The 24,145-nt window shown below is 39.3% G+C and overlaps 1 protein-coding gene across 1 annotated transcript; it reads left to right on the top strand.

The window, feature by feature from the left end:
• The first annotated feature begins 9,420 nt into the window (after positions 1-9,420).
• On the top strand, positions 9,421-24,054 carry LOC108680944 (translin-associated factor X-interacting protein 1-like). The gene is made up of 14 exons (XM_018169878.1): positions 9,421-9,492; positions 9,625-9,798; positions 10,244-10,381; positions 15,249-15,332; positions 15,943-16,046; positions 16,472-16,647; positions 17,201-17,294; positions 18,214-18,358; positions 19,685-19,860; positions 20,396-20,474; positions 21,139-21,255; positions 21,981-22,136; positions 23,262-23,430; positions 23,924-24,054. Exons 1-14 carry the CDS (start codon positions 9,421-9,423, stop codon positions 24,052-24,054), a joined length of 1,815 nt encoding a protein of 604 aa, XP_018025367.1.
• The last annotated feature ends 91 nt before the right edge of the window (positions 24,055-24,145 follow it).

Here is a 24,145-nt window from a genome sequence, read left to right as displayed (position 1 = left end):
ACTTAACAGCAGTTCCCGTACACGGCACTTAACAGCAATTCCCGTACAGCGCTTTGACTCGGATAAAAGTTATAGTCAGAACAACTCCAAGCCTTATTATAGGTTTTTACATGGAAACTCATTGAAATGTTCTTAAGAAACATTCGATCAGAAGTTTGCTCGACTTTACCACTGAAAGGAGCCTACAAACTTGCAACGGAATTTTTGGCATGACAATAGCAACAGTCGCATTAATGGAGTTATATATGGGCGGGTCACTTTAGCCTCAAAGCTCCTTCAACCTGCCGAATATTTATTGGAGCTTTTCTGTTACAGGAAGAAGATTTGGATTTGGGGGTTGGCAAAGTGTAAATAAATGCTCATTTTGACTGTAGAAGTACAGTGGCGTGAGATTCTCATGGCAAGTCTTTAATTTAGAGCTTTTTGTGAAGCAAATCTCCCTCTGCGATCCTCATTTTGATAGAATAGAATAGAATAGAGGTGTCGGCGTTGAAGACATAGGCCCATGGCCTGTTGCCGATTCTTGAACTTTTCGTGACTTGATTCACAAGGGATCCGGCCTTTGGAACCCGATCTTTCCATAACTGACGATTGATTGAGATAGCTGCTGGACTTATTGCCTGCTCCGTAATTTGCTAGGCATTTTAAGACTGAACATATGCTCCTGCATAGCTTCGTCTAGTCTGTTTTTGAAGGCGTTCATACTCGGAGCTTCAACAATGCTATCAGGGAGGCTGTTCCACATGTCGGTGACTCGAAGCGAGAAGAAATGTTGTCGCATGGATGTGTTCCAACGCTGTTTTTTTAGTTTATTGCCGTGGCCCCTGGTGTTGGTTCTTGTTTCAAATTCTAGTAATCCTTCTGGGACCTTGTATAAGTCATGAGTATACAGTATACTTGTATACTTCAATGAGGTCCCCACGCAGACGTCGATAACTGAGGCTAGGAAGCATCATAATCTTTAATCTTTCCTTATAGGACTTGCCTTTCAAGCCCGGAACTATTCTTGTTGCGCGTCTTTGAACACTCTCTACTAAATTTCTGTCCTTTTCAAATTTCGGTGACCATACGACGTTTCCAAACTCTAGGTTCGGGCGCACGACAGCAACAAACAACTGCTTCATCGTTTCTGCATCTAAGAACTCGAAAGAGCGTATAGTAAAGAGTACGAGTAAGTATCTTCGACATGGTGGTAAAATACCAAACTTACTCACATGAAAAAATAAACTATGTGACTATAATTTCTTTTACAGAAACCCGGGAGTTTATCAGACAGCTTGGTCTTAGCTGAGGCGCTGATCATCAGCTTACGTAGCTTCAATCCGACGAAAATACGAATTGAGAGCCACCGCTCAAACGTACCAAAGCCAAACATCACGCAAGAGATTACTGCTTCTAAACTCTTTCAGCTACATCGAGTTCTCCAAGTAGACAAACCACAAAGCATTATTAGTTGTAATAAGAGCAATAAAAAAACGAACTCGGGAGCGAATTCTAAGAGAGAAATGAAGGGTTCGATTAATTCATATGCCGGGCGGATGTGTTGTCACGATACTCCCAGCGACAGACGTGAGCACAAAAATGGCGCACCAACGTTTAGCATGGATTTCGGATATTTCATTGAATTGGTTGTGACAGCACTTGAACATCTAATGAATGCTTGTAAAAAAGCGAAGAATAATATCGAAAACTTGCAGGTAATTCATCGATTCACGAGACTTGAGATATATTGTATATAGCTTGAGTAGGCTGACAAGAGTTGCTCATAAGTCTGGGCTCGTTGGCTAAATTCAATCTTTCATCCCTAATTAATGAAGTGATGAAATATTTGTAGAGAATATTATTTGTATGTGATATTAACGTGAAACATGTGACCAGATGATGCTGTAGTGCCTGCAGCAGTCCAAATGCCAGGCACGGCAGTACGATGCCGGAAAAAACGGATGTGTCACATTGTCCAAATGGTGACTAAATTTCTCCACGTAGCACTGATATACCCCTTTTTCCGGGCCAAAATAGGTCAGGATGACCCACATTTCTCCACGTAGCACTGATACCCCTTTTGCCGGCCAAAATAGGTCAGAATGACCCACATTTCTCCACATAGCACTGATACCCATTTTGCCGGGCCAAAATAGGTCAGGATGACCCACAAAGCACAAAAAGTGCATCGCTACTTGGACAAACTCTCACTCATTTCTGTGAATGTGATAACAGTTCCAGGGAACGTTTCTATAATTAAATAAAATACAGAAGTGAAGAATTTATTATCTAATTTATCATCATTTTAACAATCGATAATTTTGGCGTGGAAACACTTAAAGTGTCATGCTAGAAACATCTTCTGTCATGAATCGCTAATTGCGGAACTTTCCATCAGTCGCTGATTTCAACGAGAGCTTCTAAAACGTCAAACCATCAACAGGTCGGCGGTTATTTCATAGGCATTAATCAAGAATAATATTTTTATTTTCTATTATGGGTTCAACCAAGTTGTGACATATATCGTATTACTGAGCACTTAAGTTAGAGTTGATAAATCAATGTACAATTCGAGGATTAACTGATTATATATACCTACATAAACTGATTTCGGTATCGCGATTGTCCTGCGTACAGACAACATTGATGCAGTTTATTAGTTCGCGTAATAGGTTATTGACGTGATGAATTACAGATAAAAATTACAGAAACAAAATTGAACTTTTTTGCCTGAAAATGTAGATCATATGTAAGCAAATTGTCAGTGGAAAACAATCTTGCATATAAAGCACCCCAATCACCTTTAACCAACCAAATCATGCGCAATGCGCCTTTTCATCTCCTACTGTCCTTTCCATTACTCTTTCCTCTTCCTGGCCACTCTGCGCCATCTCTTGTTCTCTTCCACTCTTTCCTAGTGGCACCGCAACAACAAAAAATATAAAGCCTGCCATTTATTAACTACAGATTGATTGAGTCGGCAAAAATAATATAAATGTTTGAATTGTTTGAATGTTACACATATATTCGAGGAACAAAATGAATAATTTTAATACTTTGTTACACAACATTTTTATAATTTTAATGAAATTAATCTGAAATGGTAGCGTACTATCATACTATGTAATTATCAATATAAACCTACAGTCTGGAAGTTGCGTAAAATAGAACTTCCAATTACTCTAAATTAAAAAAAAAAACTTTTGAAGAACCTGCTCCTACGGATCAGAGAAACGGAATTATTTTTTTCTGATTCTTCCAACTTAAAGTTTGTAATAGTGATAGTTTGGGGTAAAGTAGACGAAAATGTTGCATGTTAGTTAATAAATCTTTCCCTAATTTGTTTTACTTCGGTTTAAGGCTCATTTACCCTATTGAGCGAGAGAAATTTTATAACTAATAAATGAGCAATTCCAATACGGTCATGAGTAAAGTTAAAAATAAATTCTGTCCGTTTCATATTATTTAATAATAAATAAAATGCGAAATATTTATACAGTAAATTACCATGGTACACTCGGTGTAATAGCATTGGCAATACCCTCCTTAGAGGCCATTAATTACCAACTGGTAAGTTTCACGTCACAATCCCCGTTAGCCATCCAGAGGATAACTCAGGGTTCAAAAATATATTAATATGACATTCCAATTGCGGCCGCCGCTGCCAAGTTGAAGAATTCAAGTGGATTCAATATAGCTATGACTGAGCATGAACAGTATGGACTTATTTTGAAGCATAACTGAGCTAATAACATAACTGCTTTGATGCCAAAACTCACTACAGCAACACTTCGAATGCACAACTTCTGCATCAAAAAATGAATAACTTGTACGCCTAACTGAAATATTGATATGGTGATTGAAATGTCGCATGTTGATATTTATTGGTGTTATGTACGACAGCTTTATTAAGAGGTCAAGCTGACTCATATTGTCCGTGAAGAGAGGCTGGTATTTTTCTGTTACTTCAATCTCAAGCGATTTTCTCATGAAGCTGCAACTGCATGTGTGTTGGATTGAGCTTACGTTTAACTGAAGTTATTAGGGGCTTGATAAACTCTTAAATAATTTAATAAAATAATGAATAATGGTCTGAGCGTTTCAGCGTTATGAAATCAAATGACTTATGTTAGATGTGCCAGTTTAGATATGTTACCCCTCTATTTTGATGCGTGCCACATGCTCTGTGATCAAGATTTCGCAGCTAATGAATATAGTCTACAGCCAACTCCACATAAGTTTTGATTAAACAATAATAACAAATATTTTGCAAGCGTAAGTTCTTTGAAGTTTATAAGAATAATATACCAATGTTGTTGATTGTCGGAACGACATATAATATTTCATATGAAGTTAAAATAATTATATTAGGAATTCATTGAAAGAACTTCTTGGAATAAGCTATGAAATGGACCAATTTCGGCTCATTCCTTAAGGGCACAATGAATTTTCATGTTCAATGTAAATCATCTCTTCTCTGTACAACGCATTCATATCGATCCATTCCACCTCTACAGTGGCACAACATCATTAAGTCCTATTACCCAGAGGTTAACTTATGGGGAGCATGTACGTCAAAAATTGAAAATTAAGACTTTGCCTGTTTTTAGGCTCATTCTGAAGGTCCGAGAATTGCGTTTATAAAGAGCCCAAAGCCATGTTTGTGCTTTCATTTGCTCGTTCACGAGCCGTGCCAAGCCATGGATAAAACATATACCTTCAATGATCACAAATTTCAGTTTTTTGGCTCTCCTGAAAACTTTAACTTTTCATCTTGAAAATCTATCTCCTCCTATGATTTTCGAACTACAGCATTGAGAGACCAATTTACCATTCAATTTGTAAATACATGATATTACGATCATTCGTTCACTTTATCAGAGTTTTTCATTGTTTTTATTATATGTTGAAAAATGGTGGGGATTGAATTCAATATATTAAAAAATCACATAAATGGGGAAAAAACTGAGAAAAGTGATCGGATGATCACTAGATTTGGCCTTTACGAATCGAATGATATGTCTCTCGATGTTGTAGCACTTTAATTGAATGACTTGCTAAAGATTGTCCGGCGTACAAACAACATTGATTCAGTTTATGAGTTGGTGTAATAGGTTATTGAGGTGATGAATAGCAGATACAAATTACCTAGAAAAAGGGACTTTCTCCTCCAGGAATTGTATTTCGTAAGTGAGCAATTTGTCAGTGCAAAATAATATTGTATTTAAATCCTGTAATTTATTACCTACAGATTGAATGAGTCGCCAAAATTGATATAAATGTTTGAGTTATTGTATGTTAAACATATACTGTATTTGATGAACCAAGTAATGAATTTCAATACTTTTAATGCACATTTCTGTAATATTTATGGGATAAATCTGAATGGCAGTGTATTATATAAGTACTATTATTAATCAGCAGTCTGGAATTTGGGGAACATAGAGCTTTTAATTTCTCGAAATTAAGGAAACTTTTGTTTTGAGAATAAGCCCCCACGGATCAGGGAAACTAAATGAATTTTCTCTGGTTATTCTTACCCAAAATTCATCTTGGTGATAGTTTGGGTTGAATAGGGCAGAAATTATTCATGTTAGTTAAGAAGTGTTACCCTATTTAGTTTTACTTCGGTTCAAGGCTCATTTACCCTATTGAGGGCAAGAAATTTTAAACCCAATAAATGAACAATTTGAATACGGTCATGAGTTGACTGAAAGAAAAATTCCCTCCATTTAATATGATTAATAAAATTATCATTAAAGAAGAAATAATTTTACAGCAAATTAAATGCGACACACGCAGCATAGATCGAATTTTCGTTCCTTAATTAGTTGATCATATCTCGCCGACGAGATTTCAATATCGCTAGATTCTCTCCCTCCTATCCAATGAATAAGTAGAGGTTAAATTTGAAGATTTGAAATTATTATCTTACACTAATGCATAGTGATCAAGTTGACTCGATACCGGCATTACTGAGGTTGTACGACAATGTCTTATCTCGAAGCATAACTGAATTATTGACATCACTAGTCCGACTGGCGCATCACCGCAACTACAGCAGCCCCACGAACGCTCAGCGGCTGCAGCTGAAAACAGAAAAAATTGTACATATAACAGCAAATGCTTATATTATCGTAATGTGTCTCGCATGTTAATATTTACTTGTGCCATATACGACACCTAAATTATGAGGTCAAGCTGACTTGTGTAGACAATGAAGAGAGGAAGGTTATTTTCAGTTACTTCAATCACATGCAATTTTTTGGAGAAGCTGCAATTGTGTGTTGGGTTAAGCTTAGGTTTAACAGTAATTATTAGGGGCTTGTTAAACACTTATATAATTAAATAAAATTATGAAGTGTGTTCCACGCATTTCAACGTTATAAAATCGAATAATGTATGTTTGATGTGTCAGTTTAGACATGTTACCGCTATACTCTGATGAGTGCCACATGCTCTATGAGCAAAACTTCGCAGCTAATGAATATAGTCTACGGATAACTCCTCGTGAGTTTTGATTGCTCGCTGCACCCTAAGTGCGCAGTCTCTCCGAGTTCAACGCCTACCATCCAAATTAATTATAAAAACTAATAAAAATTATGATATATACTTTTGATAAGGAATTATATCTACCTTGGAGGATGATATAGGTAGATGATATTTGGAAGATAGTATATATTAAATTAAGCCATAGTCTAGTAAGGCAAAAAAAAGTACTTCAATGATTCCCTAAGTAATATCAGTATATACTGTATGTCTGCCGGTCTCTTGCGTGTACCTTGTCTTGAATCACTAAAGAAAAATCAGAGCCAAAGCATGACAAATTTATTTGAGCTTCGCTTGTTACTTTTCAACAATATTGAACACGATACCCAAACAGATGTTGTGTGTTGTGGGTGTGGTTCTGACACAGAGGGCATGACGGTGTTGGGTAATTAGCCTCATCGATCTTATTGAGGTATTCTCTAAGCATTGGGCATTTCCCCCGCCCTTAACTGCGCCAATGTACGCCTCATGCCTCGGTCCAAAGTCCTCTCTGTTTCGTTTACTTTAGGTGCTGGTGCATTTAGAATCTTGTTGGGTGTTCTCGACTCTAGATATCTCTCGACTGCGGTAGTATGCAACGTCTTCATGTTTCTATTCACCTCCACACTGCTATCACTGTTGTTGTTGTAGCAGTCGTACACTTTTATGCTATACTCACTGTTGTATATGGCATTTTTCATGTGTCTGATTGGCTTTTGATTCATCAGACTTCTCAGTGGGTGTTCTTCCAGTTTACTCTTCTCCCTCAGTTGCGAGGCCGTCATCTGCACGTGGTTCTTCAGGGACAGGACAGGGATTTCTCTTTAATTTTACATTTCCTTGCGGAATGAATTTCTTGCTTGCTTTCTTTATTGCTTGTTCTATTCTCTTTGTCGCCACTCCGATGTTATATGGTCTTCCATCGTCTGCTGTTAGCATACTGCCAATAAATTCCTTGTACCAATCCCACTTTGCTTTCTTGAAATTGATATAGGTCATCTGTTTTCTTATACTCCTTTCCTTATTGTGGGTTTGTATTTTCGGTATGATTGGGAGGTGGTCTGATGATGTCATCGTTTCGCATTTTGAGTATCTCTTCAGGGAAAGCTCGCTAAAAATTAGATTTCCCGCTAAAATTGTCACGTTAGGTCAATAGCGCTGGAAGCTTAGTCCACTGCTTGTTGAGCCCTGACGACGCGCGCATCTAATGGTACTAACCCTACTTCACTGTTAAATTCCGATTACTCCCGAGCGTGGAAGGTATTACCTTCCACGACACGGGACGCGAACGGTACATCTGCAGCTGTACCAGAACGCTCACAAACATACTCGAGTGAAAGGGTTATTAGCCCTCCCAACACGAGAAAATCACTTTAGAAGCTTTACTACCGTCAACTGGAACTAACCAAGAACTCCATCAAAGCCTATTATTTAGTGGAGATTTCTCCAGAACAATAGTGGAAGTTCGGAAGTCCAAATAAAGATACCATCGAGTCGAAACGCCTGCTCCCCGACCTAGTACAACTGAGCACAAACAATTTGCCCGCGAGGGGTAACTAGGCTAAAATAACTTTGCCGCAATACCTAGTTCACAGCGCAACAAATAGCCTCACAATTCAGAACTAGCCTCACAATAGACTAGCCTCACAAGTCAGGTATAAATGAAGATAAAATAATACAATACAATAAATTAATCATAATTTAATCCATTGTCAAACTAATCACAAGTTAATAGTCGAATAATTCTAAACTAATTCTAAAGAGACCGAGCTCTCTATCGTCCAAGACTACCTATGGGAATGAATAAACGTGCACCATCGCGAGGCTAGGCGCAACTCGACCAATCACGTCGGAGCTACAACATTCAGTCTCGTTCCAAGACGCTAATAACTAAATCTATGAATTAACAAAATAATATCACAGTTAAACGAGATTCCATATTCTAGTCCTAAAATAAATATATTTAACCATTATTGAGTCACTAATCTAACTAGTGGATCAGCGCCGCCTTGATCTGTGATTTGGTAATCACATGGGGTCCTGGTAACTTACTCCAAAATTCCTGTATCTTTTTATGTGTGTCTGATGATTTAATAATTACGTTTTCAAATTTATTGTCGGTCGTTTTAGGGCTCCCCTAATGTTAATTATCAATGTCCTCAATGACAAGCTTTCAACACCGCCTATAGTAGACCAGCTGGTTTGACCAAAATGTCGTGCATACAAGGTATTCAATGACATTTAATCATAAGAAAAGCGGCGAATCAATTAATTATAAATTTAAACCTAATGGAACATTTCATAATTTTAATTTCATAATTTGATTCGACGATCAGAGGAGTAGTCGAAAAACCTAAATATCTAGCTATTGTTTAGGTCTGCTTAATTTACGACTTGTTAGTGGTAATTTCGTAGACCGATCGAATGAGATTTCTACCGTAATAACTACCAAATGAATGCAATGTTTTGCGTCGGGCAAAAACCCTCCAATATTTATCGGTTAAAGGTTTTCCCATTTTTCAGGGAGGGCCGTTTGTGCAGGCGCTCGCCAGGAGTTTACTGGTGACTGACAGCAGCGGTGCCAGAGAGGAAGTCCATCAGCAAATAGATATCTTGTGCATACACTGGGCACTAAATATTGATCACCTGATCATGTCCTGAGCGATACAAAACTCGCATTTGCTTGTCCTAGTGATTACGAAGACTAACCAGCTGCCAACATTCGCTTGTTAGCACTCCTCACGGGAACGCATGCAACAGCTCTCTGATATTTTGTCCTCACCCACAGAAACCCATTTCTTTTAAATAATAATTGCATATTTTAAATTTACAGCACAGAAAAGATGCTAAATCATGCCAGTCTGTGGCAGACAGTGGACGTGTGATGACCGTTTTTAGCGTTTCGGAATTATGTACATCGTCGACGGACTCTCAGAAGACTCGTGCTGGGAGCTACAGAAAGCTCTGCAACAATGTACTCAGGTGACGATTGCACCAAATTAAATTTAAAATGTAAACTTATGGTCCAGTGATGCAGTAACTTCGACATGGTGGTAAAATACCAAACTTACTCACATGAAAAAATAAACTATGTGACTATAATTTCTTTTACAGAAACCCGGGAGTTTGTCAGACAGCTTGGTCTTAGCTGAGGCGCTGATCATCAGCTTACGTAGCTTCAATCCGACGAAAATACGAATTGAGAGCCACCGCTCAAACGTACCGAAGCCAAACATCGGGCAAGAGATTACTGCTTCTAAACTCTTTCAGCTACCTCGAGTTCTCCAAGTAGACAAACCACAAAGCATTATTAGTTGCATGAAGAGCAATAAAAAAACGAACTCGGGAGCGAATTCTAAGAGAGAAATGAAGGCTTCGATTAATTCATATGCCGGGCGGATGTGTTGTCACGAAACTCCCAGCGACAGACGTGAGCACAAAAATGGCGCACTAACGTTTAGCATGGATTTCGGATATTTCATTGAAGTGGTTGTGACAGCACTTGAACATCTAATGAATGCTTGTAAAAAAGCGAAGAATAATATCGAAAACTTGCAGGTAATTCATCGATTCACGAGACTTGAGATATCATATAAAGCTTGAGTAGGCTGACAAGAGTTGCTCATAAGTCTGGGCTCGTTGGTTAAATTCAGTCTTTCATCCCTAATGAACTGATGAAATATTTGTAGAGAATATTATTTGTATGTGATATTAACGTGAAACATGTGACCAGATGATGCTGGAGTGCCTGCAGCAGTCCAAATGCCAGGCACGGCAGTACGATGCAGCGATCGAGAGCAAGCGAGAGCTGCAGCGCCAACTGGACGACGTTATGTTGCTCGCGCGCCTCAATCACCGCGAGATTATCAAGGTGATATGATATGATATATATATTATAATGATATGATATATAATATAATGATATGATATGATATAAATTTGTCCGACACCTGTCTATTCTTGCGGTTCACACTTTGGTACGTGTAATGTGAGCCCTTCCGTCTATACAAGCTGAGCAATTTCTGTTCTGAGACAAATTGAATAAAATACATGTCAGGGAAAAATCTAGGATACTATCGGTTCTTGGGAAAATTTCCTATCCTGGCTACTTGTAAATTCCTATGAAGAAGTAGAGCTTACTCTGTCTATATAAGACAGAGGCGCAGCTCTCAAAAGTAGCTACCTTAAATGTTCACGTCTCTCATAAAGTTTTCAGCGGTCCTATCTGTTCCCATTTGTTCTTTTTTGCGCCATATTTTCTTTTAACAATAGACAATCAAAATGGGCAATCAACAATCGACACTCAAAAATTTGTAACACTAGAAACTCAAATTTGTTTAACAATTGATACTCAAATTGTTTAACCATTAACACTTGACTGATCAGAAAAGAGATTAGTTTGAGAACATAGCAACATAATTGACTGATTGAGGTTGTTTTTCCTTCAAAAACAGCTTAGCATGTTTAACCTTTATAATATTCTGCATTATAGCTTACGTGGAGAACAAACTTTATTAAAACTGAATTATATCACGAACAATCATGATATTACTTCCTTTAATCGATGATGCTTAATCTATATAAAAATACTGTATATAATAGTGGATGATCTGAATTAATATAGGCAATAAAATGAAAGAAATGATGCTGCACGACGATGATGATAACGAGGATGATAGCGATAATGATTGGTAGGAGCAGTAGAGATCATCAGCTGTGGCAGTAGAGATCATCAGCTGTGGCAGTAGAGAACATGTGACGTCACACGCGCGCTGCACAGCAGACAGTGACGTCTCAACGCGCATGTGACGTAACATGCCCGTTGTGACGTCACATGGAGTTAAGCAGAAACATTCTTCACAACGGCAGTCTTGGTACCTGAAATTGAGAACACATACTGATCCTTCCAGCGATATACTGGGCCTAGCACACTGGCCTTAATAATTAATATACTGGTCCTAACAAGCTGCTTAGACTGGTACTTCTTATCTCTAAGCGAGCATTACTTAATAATACTGATAAAAACTGAATATGCTGACAGTGTTAGTATCAGACCCACAGGTTTTGTTAGTGGTTAGTTCTATTTATGAGATCAGTCGATAATAGATTATGAGATAAGAAATCATTAGTCACAAGATATACAAAACATCCATGATTAACAAAAATGTGCCCACAGCATTAATTATTATATTCTGGGTCAATGCAAATTTAAAAATCGGCCTCAGATATGCCGGCCGTTCCTCCCTAAGTCCCTACATCCATATTACTCGAAGGCAAAAATGAAAAATTGTCATTAGCTAAACATCACGGTTGGGAGGTTAGGTTTGTATATTCAAATTTTCATTCAAATCTGTTCAGCGGTTTAGAAGAAATTTCTTGGCCACTGAAAATTTCGACCCGTATTGCTGTATAACTCGCGAATGTAATCGACACAGCAAAAAATTCGAAAGCAGAAGTAAGATCGAAAAAATTATCGTAAGCTAAACATCACCGTTGGGGGGTTATGAATGCATGGGTAAACATGGGAATGCGTCTCCAAAGTTTCGTTCAAATCTGTTCAGTAGTTTAGAATAAATTTCTTTGTCTCTGTATATTTCGGACCGAATTGCTCTATAACTCAGGACTGTAGGTGAAATGGAAAATTTTTCACAAGGTAAACATCACCGTTAGGTCCTACTGATTACGCATGGTGGAACAAGTATATAGTTCAACCATGCAGAATAAGTGTATCAATTTTCTGCTACGCTCATAAGTTTGGGAGATATTCCTTGGCCTTTGAATTTGGAGAATGGCAGTGAGACCGGCCGTAAATTTGTCCGACACCTGTCTATTCTTGCGGTTCACACTTTGGTACGTGTAATGTGAGCCCTTCCGTCTATACAAGCTGAGCAATTTCTGTTCATGAAAGATTATCAGTTACGTATTTTTCTCTCACAAAAACTGCCCAACACAAGATATTCCCGACAAAAGTTAACTGCTGGCCTAGCTGAACCAAAATTGCACATGAGGAATGTACTGCATTGAATATAAGTTTCAGTTCGGTTCGCCGCCGGAGCGGCCTACACAACGACTGAATTTCTGACGATGCTTACCGAGCTGCAAAAATTTCTTTCATGTGAATTCTTCAACCATTGCTATTCCAGAGAATTTATAGCGTTTCTGCTATAGGAGACAAATTTACTTTCGTAATTTTTTTTTCATAATCGAACGTTTCTGCACCATTAAGATGATATCCATGGGCCTATCTCTTCAACGCCGACATTTCTATTCTATTCTATAGTCTGCTAGCACTGAACAAATGACGCCTGCTCATGGCTAACTTCCTTATTTACGAGCTCAGCCGCTGTCTCTGCACTAAAGCTACACTCTTTTCCCTAAAATAAAATGTTCAGGGCATTACCAACTTCTGGACATGAGTTCATGTTGACACATTCTGAGATTTGCGCCTGGTGAAACAGATTTTTTTCCCTGCACTCATTCCTTTCGTCATAAACTATAATACTTTTCTTCACAACTCGATTTTTCCAGTCTAGTCGGATTAACTTGGAATCCAGAGCACACCTATGATACTTCAAATCTTTAATAGTAATTGAAGTAGCTGAAAATTTTCAGTTGCATCATCTCATCGATTAACTTTACTGTTAATTTTGATGTGTACTGAGGGTGTATTCTTCTTTGAAAAAAAGAATCATGAAAAACTAATTTTTTTAGAATCATAGAGTTTAGAATTTATTATGTTTGGAACGATGCATCTCTCTGGAGAGTGGGGATACTCCTCAAAGGAAATACTTTACCAGCTTATTTAATTAAAAGTTTGTAGACCTGAATTACGTTAGAGATAGCAGTAGGCACAAATTTATTGTCTGATGATAAATGACTTGGTCAGCTCAAGTTGGTTAAATCCCGTTCCAAACATACTCATGCAAATGTACATTGTTGTCATCCACATATAAGTTGCCGCACCGATGAAGTGCTTAGGTTTTTGAAAAGTTTACAAGTTGGAAAATAAATCCGATTTGCCATCCATAATGACTTGCTGAAAGCAAGACGCGTGTAAACCACTGGCTTAGACATTTTCTGTGCTGACCTAATTGTCTTCTAAACTCCGTTCGAACAGCGTATTCCTACAATCATTCCGTTGGGCGAGTGCAGCATTCGATTCGATAAAAAGTTTTTGTTTTTATAATATCATGCACAAAGTCTCAATGATTGCACTTAACACCGACCAAGCGCGCTTAGTTGTCACTTATGCGCCCTCTGGTTAGTATTGTACAGTAAAATAATGGGCTAAAAAATAGGCCAAGTTTATGAAGTTACTATCTTCATGCTATATATTTTTCTCCGCTCAATCGCATCAAGTAGTGCTTATGACTCGAATCCAACAATCGGGCTTGAATAAGGTACAATGGTTACCGAACTATGGGCCACTTTCTTTGTGGGCAATATATAGATTTTTCCTGGGATGATGTACGAGTGGAAACCAAATTACAATATTTATTCATTCAACTTAGCAATAGATGATACCGTTTTTGTATCATTATTCTAAAATGTAAAACACGATCCTGCTGAACATTCATATAAAGGGCTTAGCCCCTGAGATCTCTTTATTCCTCAATTGCTTCTCTCATGACGAAAGGTGTTAGTTAACGAGATGCCCGTAAAAACTTTCTTTCAGGAGTAGAAAATTTTTCGAGGGCAACTAAAATCGAACGGGCAACACATTCTGTTTGAACTGTGAATTGGCTCCAGCAGCCAACTTTATTAGTGCTTGAAGGAGAACGTGATAATTAATAAAATAAAAGGAGAATAATAATTGTACACGACATTGAAAAAAATTTACTAAACGAGAGGCAAGATTTATTTATTTCATTCATTTTCCGTTACATTTGTGTAAGAAAAACTGTCCCAAAATAACGATGTATAATTTATTATTCGTTTAATAAATTTGCTGATAAATTTTCAATTTTTGTTCAATTTAAATTCTATTAACTGATATTTTTGATGAACACGTAAATCCATCCGACTGAAATGAGTAATTTAAACGAAATAAGTACAAGGAATGAGCCTGCGCATTCGGCTCCAATCAGCAATACTGATACTTTTATTTCAAAATATTTCAGTGTGCGCGCCTCTCATACATGGAGATTATTTGCACGTTAAATGAAAATTTATCAGTTAAAGCTCTGCTACATACGTGAATATATATGTTACCCAACAATGGGGAAGGGGTACGGGGTCTTTGCCCCTACCCACCTCTTTCCTCACAGAGAATAGCAGCATCCTGAGCCGTGATCTGTAACGAAGCGCATCTTCCATGCATCATTCGTATATATTCAACAATCTGCGGGCTTTTCAGCCTCCAAAATTATTTTTCTCTACACTACAGAAAACTCAAAAACATTTATTGGCTTGATGGTTGAGACCTTGTTTATGGATACTGATGACATACGACGTAGTACTAAGGCAAACTAATGTAGACGTATTATCCCTAATTCTCCCACTCCGAACATTCATCAAGCTTCATCACTAATATAAATAAAATATACGTTTAAAAATTACTTTTTAAAGATAACACTTCTAAAGATTCCAGTGTCTCCAATTTTACAGTTGTACAATGAATTTCTCATTTTATTGTCGGATATTAAAAAAATTAATTTTTCAATTTTTTTATATATATAATTTTATTCAAAATTATTTATTTTGTCAATTGATTCATGCATTGCCTCCGACTTCTACAGGCGGAGGAGGCTCTACAGGCGGAGGTGCAGACGACGCTGCAGCTGAGGCGGGACAGCGAGGCCCTCACAGCGCGCCTCCTGCAGGTGCCTCTTGCGTGCTGTCCTGTAGGGCGGATGGCTGCACTCGTCGTGTCTGAATTAAGTTGTACTTAAGTAGCACGTCACTTCTTATACTTGTCTTACTTATATTAAATAATAGTTAAGTAGCATCATATTAGTCCTGTTTATCTCGCTTAAGTTAAGTAATACTTAAGTAGAATCATGTTAATCCTGCTTATTTTCCTCAAACTAGGTAAATATTTAGGTATAACTTCATTACTCTTAATTGCTTGTCTTGCTTTTGCTTAAATCAGGGAGTATTCAAGTATAGCACCGTATCACTCCAGTTTGTCTTGCATAAGTCTGGTAATATTCAAGTATCACCGTATTTCTCCGGGTTATCTCGTCTAAATTATTATATTTTAAGTAGCACCGTATTACTCATGTTTGTCTTACATAAATTAAATAGTATTTGAGATGTACCGTAATACTCCTGCTGGACTGGGACTATACTGTACATGTTTCAAAGTCGTTCAGAAGGCGAGAGTGTACCATCTTTTAATACTCATTTTATTATGCCTTAATTCGATTGTCCTACTTAAGGGCAGATTATAATTCCAAAATTACGAGACTGGGGGCTTTCATTTCTGGACAGGCAAAGGTGGAGGCGGCAGGCTGCCGCAAGCGCCTGCTCAGATACGAGGGACCGGACAGGCTTGCGGACCCGGAACTGCTGGCTATAGCCTACCAGAAGTGCAAGTATGATCGTGCTGCTAAATGTAAAATTTCTTCAGCTAAGTTTTTATAGGTGAATGAAATACTCAGTGTTGATAACTCGCTTATGAATAATGAATGGATAGTAATAGATCTCTGAGATCGCCATGAAGAGCCAAGGTGAATAACCATCCAATGAATGAATGGCCAAATTTACCGTTCGATGATTTTATTTTGTTGTCAGGCGTAAAGAAACTAAACCAGGAATTTATAATATATATCCCGGAGATATTTTTCGGTGGAAACTTATTCTATTGTCCCGGCTGCGTCTGGATACTTTACTGAAACTGAAACTTCAAAACTATTGCCCTCAACAAACTATCATTCTGAATTCAGAATAAAAAAGTAAACGTTAATTTTATTTCTTAAAATGCCTGCAAATAGTCTAACACAGCTGTATCGCCCTCCAGGGAGCAGCTGTCGCGCAAGGAGCAGCAGGTGCTGCAGCTGACGGTGGCGCACAGGGACGCAGTGCCGCGCGCGCAGTACCAGCGCAGTCAGCGCAAGCTCGCGGACGTCGCCGCCGCGCACGCTGCGCTTACGCACGCGCACGCCGCCCTCCTCAGGGAGCACCGCGCGCTGTCTGGTGAGAACTCATGGAACTTGATCTCGGCAGTATTGTTAGAATAAGATAAGATTTAGACCTCTTGCTAACTTAATATTGTACATATTGTCATCCGTAACAATGGTCAGTAACAATGGTCAGTAACAACAAAAATCATAGTCAAACGCTGCAGCAATGAGCACTATTTGTTGCAAGGTCGCTAAAACGGACAAAAATTGTGCCAGCCTGAGGTCAGTGAGTGCCACTGATCAATAAGCATAGGCTGAGTTAGGAAATCCGAAAACAATACAATAAATTAACCTGAAGTCATCAAGTTTCAAGCAAAACATTGCATGAGACTGAAGCCTATACGAATTAAATAAACCCACCCATCTTGCCTACGTCGTAAAACGGTTTAAAGCGAATGACGATCGCTGAGTTCAGATGTTTTATACGACAACCATCTCAGAATAGACGTTTTGAAGTTAGTTCTATACAGTATAACTATCACGATGACCGACAACTGGCTAATTATTCCCCCATGTTTTAAATTATAATTTCCCCCACACTGCAATAATCGAGCCGTCGTGTGCAGCGCAGCAGCAGAAGGCGCTGGTGGAGCGCGACCGTCTGGCCACTGAGAACAGCAGCCTGCGTCGCAGCGCCACGCCGCGCCCTGCCTGGGACAGGTGCCCTGACTCACCAGCCTTGTCATGCCACCGTGTAGCGGTGCCTTGACTCACCAGCCTTGTCATGCCACCGTGTAGCGGTGCCTTGACACACCAGCCTTGTCATGCCACCGTGTAGCGGTGCCCTGACAACCAGCCTTGTCATGCCCCCGTGTAGCGGTGCCCTGACTCACCAGCCTTGTCATGCCCCCGTGTAGCGGTGCCTTGACTCACCAGCCTTGTCATGCCACCGTGTAGCGGTGCCTTGACTCACCAGCCTTGTCATGCCACCGTGTAGCGGTGCCTTGACACTCCAGCCTTGTCATGCCACCGTGTAGCGGTGCCCTGACTCACCAGCCTTGTCATGCCACCGTGTAGCGGTGCCCTGACACACCAGCCTTGTCATGCCACCATGTAGCGGTGCCTTGACACTCCAGCCTTGTCATGCCACCGTGTAGCGGTGCCTTGACTCACCAGCCTTGTCATGCCACCGTGTAGCGATACCTCAACTCGACGCGTTGTGAATAAATTATAAATAAAAAAGCAGAGAAACCATCTGTTCAAAATTTAGAGCAAGCCAAGTACGTTTATATAATTCAATGAATATCAAGCTATAAATTCAGTAAGGTTTCGTAATGCACAATATGTTCTCACAATCAACAGGCTGTAACATATTATACACTCATTCACTACGTTGAGTCCACAAATAACTATTGTATTGTTCATTATTGTTTGAATTACATACTTAATGAGTACCACAGTTACATCTCACAAGCTTCATACAATGTATATACAGAAGCAAGGAGTAAATAAGCTAGTGCAAGTTTGTCAGGCGAGCACGCATAGACGTACTTAATTAACGTTAAAAACTCGGTATGCGCGCATAAGAAAATTAAATTTGAAATATTTTAATTATGCATTACACTCTACGAGCACGCAGGGTGAGCGAGCACCTGGAGGGGGGCGTGGCGACGTGGCGGGAGGTGAGCCAGGACTGCCACACCAGCGAGGACTTCCTGACGGCGCTGCTGACGCACCTCACCGCCGTCAGCGTCACGCACGCCCATGAGTTCCTCACCGCTAAGGTACGAGGGTCTCGTGTGTAATGTGCGTCATGAGCTACACAGTGCGACCACCTTTATCGCTAAGGTACGAAGGTCTCGTGTGTAATGTGCGTCATGGGCAATACAGTGCGACCACCTTTATCGCTAAGGTATGAAGGTGTCGTGTATAATGTGTTTCATGAGCAGCACAGTGCGACCACCTTTATCGCTAAGGTACGAGGGTCTCGTGTGTAATGTGCGTCATGGGCTACACAGTGCGACCACCTTTATCGCTAAGGTACGAGGGTCTCGTGTATAATGTGTTTCATGGGCAATACAGTGCGACCACCTTTATCGCTAAGGTACGAGGGTCTCGTGTATAATGTGTTTCATGGGCAATACAGTGCGACCACCTTTATCGCTAAGGTATACGAGGGTCTCGTGTATAATGTGTTTCATGGGCAATACAGTGCACCCACCCTCACCGCTCAAGTATGAAGGTCTCGTGTTATGCGTCATGGGCAACATAGTGCGACCACCTTTATCGCTAAGGTACGAGGGTCTCGTGTGTAATGTGCGTCATGAGCTACACAGTGCGACCAGACTCACCGCTAAAGGCCCTTTTCCACTATGAGACTCTGCGCGACTGACGCCTGAAAAACTGTTTTATCAGTTCAGACTGAGGCAGTCCCGACCATCGAGACTGGCGCAACGCTGATTCAAGCTGTGTTCAATCTTCGACTAGAATTGAGCCACATGCATGTGGGATTAATATGCGCTATGAGCTACATAGCGAAGACACCGGACACTGTAGCGCCATCATAACATCGGTTGTGTAGGATGTTAATTCAAGGAAATCTTCTCATGACATGGAAGGTTGGCCTATATACTTTAACAGGAACTTAGGTCTGAGATTTAAACAATTCTTTGGCATCGATGGCGTTAAGATTGCTAAAAATAGACATGCTTCCTTCATTGCTTAATGGGAACAGCGTTGATAAAAAAGAACACAATTCACTCACATCGCTTCAAACATTTTGCCAAATCAAGCGAGCCAGTTTGACTCAAATTGAACCAGCTTTAAGCCATTTGAACCTGCTTCGGACCGTCTGAACAAACCTTACACCATTTGGACCAGCTTAGAACCGTTTGAATTAGATTTGAAAAGTTTGAAGCGGCTGCGAATCACATTAACTAGTTGTGAACCGCTTAAACCAGCAATAAAAATGAACAACCATCTATCTGGAACCTTATTTCCTATCATTATAATCAACAAACCGCCTCGTTTATGTCACTTGATTAAATTAATTCTTCTACGACAAAATTCTTGTACATTTCCAAATGAAATATTAACTAAATCATCCTCAGGGAGTTTCGGAAGAGGTGCCCGAGTATCTGCGCTACGAAGGTGTCGTACGCAACAGGCGCCTCACGCTGCGCGACGTGCAGCGCGTCATCACGCACGTCTGGCAGGAGAAGAGAAGTGCCCCAGGCACCAGGGCCATGCCTATGGACAAGTACCTCGCCATGTATTTCGAACACAGGTGATTTATAAAAGACGTAATATAGAGGATATGTGCTACTACTTTATTCATGGACAAATACCACCGCAAAAAAAAAAATTCGAGTACAAGGGATGGGAAACGTGGTAGAGGTATCGATATGTATCGATACTTTATTCTTGGATATGTACTATCACCAAACACTACGAATACAGGTGATGAATAAAGATATTAGAATGATTTTATTAATGGATAAATGCATTGTCAAGTAAGTCAATCGCAGTCAAATAATTTAGTATTAGTGACAAAAAAGTGATTATAATTAGCAGTCGGAATAAGGAATTACAGCAGATAAAACTTGTACGTTAATTCGTTACTAGCCAATTATAAACAACAGTACACTTGGGATTTCAGGTAACTGTTGGAGTTCAGCATATGATATGGGGTTTTTTGCTATCTTTTGACATTTGCCCGAGTTTCATGATAAAATATTTAAGACAGGTGAACCATTAATGCCGCCTGAGAACTTTGTCTCCCTTATTGTACCATAATGAGCCCAGCTGAGAATGGTTGGCAGGTACCATCTACCTGAGATGAGAGCTGAATGGTGCTACTCCTTAGCAGACGCCTGCCAGCGACTAGCACACGACGACCAGGCAAGCACCTGTACCACACCAACCTGTTAACACCAACGCACTATCATGCATATCATGGCACCTTTGTGCGTATATGAAATAGAATTTTTGACGGATTGAAATACAAAGATATCTTAAGTTCATTCACACATGATCATAAGATCAATATAACTTATTTCAAGGTGGCTTCAATGACAGTCGTTGACTTCTTTAAATATCCAAGTTTTTATGAAGAGAAATGCAATCAAGAGCAGCGTGTTGTCTCGGTAAAAAGATATCTTTTCTTTCGATGTTAGACTCGCCAACATCGCTTGCAGGAGAAAATTATTTAAAGGAATTTCAAAAGTTGTGTGTTTTTTAGGAAATGAGACAGGTCGAAGCTAAGAGATAAAACTATCTCATGAGCTAATTAAGAGCTCTGTTTATTAGGTTTTTGGTAGTTGAACAATTATCATGAGGACATAAGCTATATATACTCATTGTTGGTAATTCATAGATTTGCCACAGAAAAACTAATTATACCTGCAGAAGATTTCTAGTTTATGAGACTCCTTGTTGAAATTTGATTTTAACTGAAGATTCTAGAGATTCAAAAGCTTTAATGGCCATTATATCATTGACGAAAGTTACGTAGTTATGATACAAGCGAAGTTCATGCAGCAGACAACCCACGCACCATGAACAGGTTGGCCTCTTCTGGGGCATCGCCACCGGGCAGGTGGAGGAGGCCGTCTACCACCACCAGGCAGACACCGCAGAGGCCCTCCTGGCCACCTTCAGAAACAATGATATTCTTAACAAGGTGGCGACCAATCAATCGAGTTTTTGTGGTATCCTAAAGATTCTATTCTAATGATATTCTTAACAAGGTGGCGACGAGTCAATCAACTTTTAGTGGTATCCTAGAGATTCTATTCCAAAGCTATTCTTAACAAGGTGGCGACGAATCAATCGAGTTTTAGTGGTATCCTAAAGATTCTATTCCAAAGATATTCTTAACAAGGTGGCGGCCAATCAATCGACTTTTAGTGTTATCCTAAAGATTCTATTCCAAAGCTATTCTTGACAAGGTGGCGACCAATCAATCGACTTTTTGATGGTATCTTAAAGATTCCATTCCAAAGCGCAGGGTTGGATCCTCGAAATTTTCTATTGGTGCAAAATCAAACTAGATGGTAGGTATGATGTTGATCACATTATCCTTCTCGAGTAGAATTAATGACCTTTACTAGGAGGTGGAAACCTATACATAGAAATTCAAAAGATGGCAAGCACACAGCGTGCCCTTTGAGAAGTAGGACGTTATTCTCTACAATTGAAGTTCCTTTACATACCTCTAAGTCATAGTAGTTTCCATTTCTTATGATGCTTAGAAACTAATTAAAAATTGGAAATAATGAAACAATAATTAATAGAAATAAATGACCTATGTTCACTTTTCATATGATACTTAGAATTAAACTGAAAATTGGAAAGGATAAAACCTATGTAATAAATAGCAATAAATGAACTAGAGAGCCTTGGCAGGGCCTGGTCTCGCACACGACGGTGCTGGTGGTGCTGCGGACGGTGTTCCCACTCAAGGACGAGGAGAGCTTGGACGACCTCCTGTCGTCTGCTAAGGCTATTGCAACATCCAGGAAGGATGCCACAAAAATCAAATATGCAACACTATTTAAACAGGTAAGCTGAACCAATCCTAATTTAATTTACAAGAAACCTTATTATACACTGTTAGAAAAAACGGTCCCATGCACTGGCGTTCTAGTGGCTGGTCGCCCCGTGAAAATAAACTGTTTCGCCGTTTTTATCAGATGTTTTACGGATTTCTAGTGTTAAATTAGAATAAAAACGGCAACACGGTATTTCTTTTCACGTGCCGACCGGTTACTGAAACGACGGTAATACCGTTAACGGTAATTTTTCTAACAGTGTATGGACAGCCTAAGTGTAATGCCATCCTTGAGCAAGAATTACTCTCCATGATGGTTGCTGTTTTGAAATATTTTAAAATCCCATTGTGAAAATACTGAGTATAAATAGCAGATAACTAATCCCGAAACGTCGTGAAAATATATTCAATTAACAAATACCAGGGTATTGGTCATTTAGTTCAGTCAGACTGATGATGTCCGCGTGGAGGGTCAGAATATTGTAGAAGGATTCAAATATTAGACAAGTTTAATTGAGAACCGAGAGTGAGTTTTATTTATAATCTTCTTCATATTTTTCTCAACAAGTCGAACTATATTTTTTGCGGGCATGTAAGAATAAGACATATTATTTTGCTGTTTTTAGATTTCGTTTTTCGTACGTTAACGAAAAATATAGTTTGATTTGTTGAAAAAAAAAAAAAAAAAGAAGAAGAATATAAATAAAACTCATTCTCTGGTCTTCAATCAAACTTGAATGAACAAATTCGGCCGTCTAAATCAATAAATTCTAAACCAGTATATATAATTTTACATGGCCACCTAATGATGCCCAAACAAGCGACTTTGGCAAAAAAAAGAAACATTCTGGTTACCTTGCGACGACTGACAATATATAAATCATAAGCCATGTACCCAGCCATGGTATCTTATACTCTCTATCTTGATGCAAACTTTACAGAAAGAGAAACATCACGAGAAAGCAAAATAAATACAACGGTAAAGGAATAATTACTAGGACATACTATTATGAATCTAGTTTTTATTTCGAGAAATACGTAGAGACTAATTTTTTCCTATAAATCTATGAATCTAGTTTTAATTTCGTACAAGTTAAAAGAAATGCAAAGGGGACTAATTTTTTCATATAAATCAGTCAGCGGACGGCTCCGTAAGTCCGTTCCTGCAAGAAGTTTACCAGCAGGCGCGGGACGAGCAGGAGCAATACGTGCAGGATGTGCTGCAGGAGTTGGGGCAACATGGTATACATGACGTCAAACTGCAAGACCTGCAGCGAGCCTTCACAGTGGTTGACCCTGCTATAGGTGGTGGCCTGGAGCTGGCGATTGTGTTTTATACTTGCATTAAAAACTAATTTAAACAAATTAATTACAGAATTTGAAATTGAAGATAAAGATAGAATTTTTTCTACGTATCCTAAATCTCGTCAAAAAATAATGACCATTTTTATCCTTGTTTCGTCAAATTGTTTGACGAAATGTGAATAATTTCTATTAAAAGCTTATGAATAAATGTGCGACGCTACAATTATTAGGTTTTAAACTGCAGCTTAGGCTGCAAATAGCGTACAAATTTACGCTACCGGTTGAGTACTATTATAAACATAAGTTCATTTCATTTAAATTAATAATTTTAGGATCAAATCTAACTGCGTATTTTTCAGACTCGTATCAATAGAAAATCCACCTCCAAGGTTTCTTACAGGTCCCAAAGTTTCTTGAAATAAATGGCTTACATTCTCGGCGATGTCGGTTCACGATTGTACTCACGTGACGTCAGATGACCTCTGACCCACAGAGCAGCAGCAGCTGCAGCAATACCTGCAGTGGGTCTACAGGGGGGACTCTGCAGTGCGCCTCCCGCTGCAGCTGCTAGCAGCGCGGCTACAGACGGGCCACATAGTGCGGGTTGGGCCAAGGCCCACATAAATGTAGCTGCTGGCCCGTGCATCTGAACCAACACCCATACGTCTGACCCAACAGATACGGCAACAACAAATCGAAGAAACAAGGACGTAAA

Source organism: Hyalella azteca, unplaced genomic scaffold, assembly GCF_000764305.2.
Source record: "Hyalella azteca isolate HAZT.00-mixed unplaced genomic scaffold, Hazt_2.0.2 contig7447, whole genome shotgun sequence".
Taxonomy (NCBI): domain Eukaryota; kingdom Metazoa; phylum Arthropoda; class Malacostraca; order Amphipoda; family Hyalellidae; genus Hyalella; species Hyalella azteca.
Note: the sequence above shows the minus strand (reverse complement) of the source record. Positions and strands in the feature narration are given on the sequence as shown.

Excerpts from the sequence above, each read along its gene's own strand:
- LOC108680944 (XM_018169878.1), top strand. The coding sequence starts at position 9,421 with ATGTACATCGTCGACGGACTCTCAGAAGACTCGTGCTGGGAGCTACAG. Across the intron at positions 9,493-9,624 it reads CTCTGCAACAATGTACTCAG|AAACCCGGGAGTTTGTCAGA; the intron begins GTGACGATTGCA and ends TTTCTTTTACAG. Across the intron at positions 9,799-10,243 it reads AGCTACCTCGAGTTCTCCAA|ATGATGCTGGAGTGCCTGCA; the intron begins GTAGACAAACCA and ends ACATGTGACCAG.